This window comes from Zingiber officinale, chromosome 10A (assembly GCF_018446385.1).
Source record: "Zingiber officinale cultivar Zhangliang chromosome 10A, Zo_v1.1, whole genome shotgun sequence".
In the NCBI taxonomy this organism is placed as follows: Eukaryota; Viridiplantae; Streptophyta; class Magnoliopsida; order Zingiberales; family Zingiberaceae; genus Zingiber; species Zingiber officinale.
In genome coordinates this window covers 88,326,331-88,330,563 of record NC_056004.1, presented here as the reverse complement: position 1 = coordinate 88,330,563, position 4,233 = coordinate 88,326,331, and the positions used below count along the sequence as shown (strand labels likewise).

The 4,233-nt window shown below is 51.8% G+C and overlaps 1 protein-coding gene across 1 annotated transcript; it reads right to left on the bottom strand.

The window, feature by feature from the left end:
• Positions 1-839: 839 nt before the first annotated feature.
• Positions 840-3,679, bottom strand: LOC122026196 (ABC transporter G family member 14-like). Its single transcript, XM_042584845.1, has 5 exons — positions 3,396-3,679; positions 2,525-3,326; positions 2,024-2,203; positions 1,762-1,940; positions 840-1,674 (listed from the first exon to the last, which is right to left on the bottom strand). The coding sequence occupies exons 1-5, from the start codon at positions 3,624-3,626 to the stop codon at positions 1,021-1,023; spliced, it is 2,046 nt and encodes a 681-aa protein (XP_042440779.1). The 5' UTR covers positions 3,627-3,679; the 3' UTR covers positions 840-1,020.
• Positions 3,680-4,233: the final 554 nt, after the last annotated feature.

The following is a 4,233-nucleotide window of genomic DNA, read 5'->3' as shown; positions in this document are numbered from 1 at the left end:
GGTCAGCCCTAGAGGCGATTGAACTCTCTCTAGGAGACAACATTGTCAGAGAATCGTAACAACGTGTTAGGGAATATACCATTACTCTGACATATACAAGCAACGGAGCTTTCCTTCGCCTATAGAAAAGTTGTCGTACATACTCTATTACCCGACATACTCTGACACAAGATATTCTCTATCGCCTCATTAATTGTGAAAATTATGAGGGGCGGTATAAAAATAGATCCTCTCTGTTGACCTGTGGTATGTGCAAGATTGCATACACATCCACACAATCGTGCATTAACACTGTTGTTCTACCATTAGTCATCTTCTTTATTTCACTCGGCTATTATTTTGACTTGAACGTTGGAATGTAGAGACTCATTCCCAAGCCCAGTGACTAACGCTTTCTTATCTCGATTTCTATCTTTGCTACGTAGATTTACTCGATATCACTTTACCTTAGCTCACAGTCTTTGTACGACCAACATCGAGCCCACTTTGATGCGAGTTCGGATCTTCTGTCCTCAAATTTCTCTGTCCCCGTGTCTTCTTGTCAATCGGATGGACCAGATTACATCTCAGGGATGTCTTGCACATCACGAGGATACTGCACACATCTTAAGGATGTCATGATGCCTTGAGATGTAATATGATCCGTCCGATCGGTAAGAGGATACAAGGATAAAAAAATTTAGGGACAGAGAATCTGAACTACCTCGATGCCTAATAATCAGCCGGCCATTTCCCCGCTTTCAGACATGATGAGAATCACTATCTCAAGTTTTTGCTGAATAGATTTTGCGATCTTTTGGATATTTAACTATGGGAAAACATGACATTTTAAACTTGCGGTGTTCCTCGAAGGCATGGTCAATCCTTCCCTTTATTTTGTAATTTGTATTTTCCGGGAGCTCGTAATAATCCATATATCTGTTGTTAATCCTTGTTATGCCAATCCGCAATGTTGGAAAATTACAGAGAAAAGAGACTTCATTCATTTGTCGTTGCTTGATTATTCTCCTCTGTTTCCTCTCACCGGCGTTGGGGGTGTTGCAGGGCGAGGTAGGCGACGACGCGGTACACGACGATCATGGAGGCCATGGCGGCGACGTCGGCCCAGGCGCGCCCAAGGCCGACTGCCTTGATGCCTGGGAACTCCGCGACAGGGCAGGTGACGCCGCCGGGGCCGCACTCGTACGTGTCCCCGTCGGAGAACTGGATACCGAGGAGAAGCTTGTAGCAGTAGAAGCTGTAGCTTAAATACTTGAGCCAGGCGATGAAGGGGGGAATGTGCTGGACGTAGTAACCGCCGGCCATGAGGAAGACGAGGGTGGTGACGGAGGCGAGAGTGGTGGCCTGCTTGATCTCCATGAGGAGGGCGCCGAAAGCGAGGCCGAGGCTCTGGGCCACCAGCACGCTGAGGAGGAGCACGAGGAGGGAGAGGAGGAAGGCAGCGGGGCTCGGGGACAACCCGCCCATCCAATAGAGGATGATGGTGAAGGCCGTGGGGAGGGCGAGCTCCATCGGGAGGTCACCGGCCGTCCGCGCGAAGAAATAGGAGGAGAGGCGGTACATGCCGGCGGCTTGCTCCTTGCGCAGCATCGGCCGCTCCTGCGGGAACGTAAACACCGCGTTGTAGAGAGGGAAGAAGCCCCAAAACACCGAGAAGAAGAAGATCAGCGCCGTCTACATATCACACACACAAACATACATCATTTATTCAATCAAAATCTTGCTTGAAAACAGTCGCGAATGAAGGAATTGATCGATTACCCTGTCTTGGATGTGAGATGGAGGAGTGCGCCACCAGAGCAAACCTCCAAGCGTAGCGACGCTGAGGACCTGGAAGATCCTTAGCTTGTTGAAAGCCTCATGCCTTCTCTCCTTGAGGCTCCGTATCAATAGCACCGTGAACTGTTCCCACCAGCTCGTACACCATTGTTCTCGCTTCACTATTTAGTTTATACGTTAATATATACCAAGTAAGTCGCCGCAATTCCCGACATCGATCGATCGAGAGCTAAAGGGAACTTACTGGCGGCGTTGGCCATCTCTCTCGTGTAGCCGTAGTTGTTGGATTCCACGGCGTAGAGCTCCGCCTTCAACCGGGTAGCGATGTTGCGCTCGTACGCCTTCACCAGCGTTTCCCTCACTGCTTTCTGCTCCCGCTGCGCGTCGCCGGTCTCGCTCGCGCACTTAGACTCCGGCGCAATCCCTGCCCATTGCAACGGCACGCCCACTCCACGAGTCAATTGTGAGAAAGTTGAGGTTCGTTTTTGAAATTAGCGAGGGAATTCAGCATTAAAAAAGCATGTGGTTGTGAAGCCCAAAAAAAGTTGCAAAAGGCACCGGGAACAATCATGCGAGGACAAGAGTAGTTGACGTCAGGAAGAAGACAACGCACTCTTGCGTGATGGATTTCATGTGGCACGCTTGCGTGGTCAGTGTGGGCTCAAATCACGTGGTATGGACGATGTGATAATGATTATGATTAGATTAGGAAAATGGGGCTTTGGAGGAGAGGAAAGGGACGTACCGTTGGCGAGATCCAGTAGCAGGTCGGCTGGGTTCACGCCCTCGGCCGGGGAGGCGAATCCGACGGAGGCGAAGTAGTCGACGGTGGCCGAGGCTCGGCCGTAGTAGATCGCGCTGCCCTCGGCGAGGAGAACTAGCTTGTCGAACATGCGGAACAGGCGGCTGGAGGGCTGGTGGATGGTGGTGACGACGGTGCGGCCTTTCTCGTCGGCGAGGCGGCGGAGGACGGCCACGATGCGGGTGGCAGCGGTGGAGTCGAGGCCGGAGGTGGGCTCGTCGAGCAGCAGCAAGCTGGGGTCCACCAGCAGCTCCAGCCCAATGCTGACCCGCCTGCGCTCGCCGCCGGAGACGCCACGCACGCCGCGGGCGCCGCCGATCACGCTGTGGGCCACTCGGCCGAGGCCCATGTCGGCGATCACCTGCTGGGCTTGGCGGGCCTTCTCGGCCCGCGAGAGAGCACCCGGCAGCCGAAGCAGGGCCGTGAAGGTGAGCGTCTCCGTCACGGTCAGGTGCGGGTACAACACGTCGTCCTGCGCCACGAACCCGGTGCGGCGCTTGACGGCTCCGGAGTAGGGGAGGCCGTTGTAGGTGACCTTGCCGGAGAGTCTGCCTCCGAGTCTTCCCCCGAGGGCGGTGAGCAGGGTGGTCTTTCCGCTGCCCGAAGGGCCGAGCATGGCCAGCACCTCCCCAGGGCACACCACGCCGGTGATCCCTTCCAGTATCGTCTTCTCCTTCGCCGCCACTCCTCCCCGCCACCATCCTCCCTCTCCGCCTACCTTCACCTTGTACACCACCTCCTCAAACTGTCAACATCGATCACAATTATATTACTCACGTCAAACTGTTACGTAACAATAATTAAACTGAATTACCTTCAGAGTGATAGGAAACACCGAAGAAGCCTGCGACGGGCAATGAGTGAGATGAGGTCCGGCAGAGTTAACAAGGCCTCCGCCGGAGTGTGTATGTTCAGGGTCATGCGTCGACATAGTGACTGCAGATAAGGAAGTGCTCATCGGAGGCTGTGGCGGTGGCGGTGGTGGATGAATGGTTAAGGAGAAAGCAGAGCGGACACAAACTGCTTGCATAAATATAGAGGGCATCAGCGGGCCACCAACAAGCTTTGTTGCGCTCGCCTTTTTTTTTAAAAAAAGTAACTGTAATTTTTACTGCAAATGCAATACAACTCTCTGTTCTTTTTTAATCATTAAAACCTTAATCAACCATCTTAATTATTACATCTCCATCGGTATCGTTCTCGCTGTTCTACCTTTATAATCGTAATTCTGAGAGCTTTTCGATTCAGTTCAATTAGCTGGTACTGTGCAGCAAAATGTTCTGCGAAGAGGCAGTTTGATTTACAGTTATCTATCTTTATGAATTGTGGCTTTTTCAAAGCGTTTGTACGCAAGCCAAATGCTCGCACAACTGCCCCAAGTGGGACGGCGAAGTCATTGACGGTGCAAATTCGAGATCACGCAGAGAGAGAGCACGCAAAATTTAAGACCATTGCAGGAGAATATAATCTCTCAGGGCAGGCAGAACATCTTCTTGCAGTGTGCATGCATGTAGCAAAAGAGAACATGGAAGTGATGCTTTTGCGGTGCAAACGAACCAGACTTCTTGAACTTATCCCAAGCAAGGCCACTGAAAAACAAGAATATTAAATTCCAATTCACTCGAAAAAAAACTAAAGATTGTCAGAAATCC

Excerpts from the sequence above, each read along its gene's own strand:
- LOC122026196 (XM_042584845.1), bottom strand. The coding sequence starts at position 3,626 with ATGCCCTCTATATTTATGCAAGCAGTTTGTGTCCGCTCTGCTTTCTCC. Across the intron at positions 3,327-3,395 it reads TGTTTCCTATCACTCTGAAG|TTTGAGGAGGTGGTGTACAA; the intron begins GTAATTCAGTTT and ends CGATGTTGACAG. Across the intron at positions 2,204-2,524 it reads GCTACTGGATCTCGCCAACG|GGATTGCGCCGGAGTCTAAG; the intron begins GTACGTCCCTTT and ends TGCAATGGGCAG.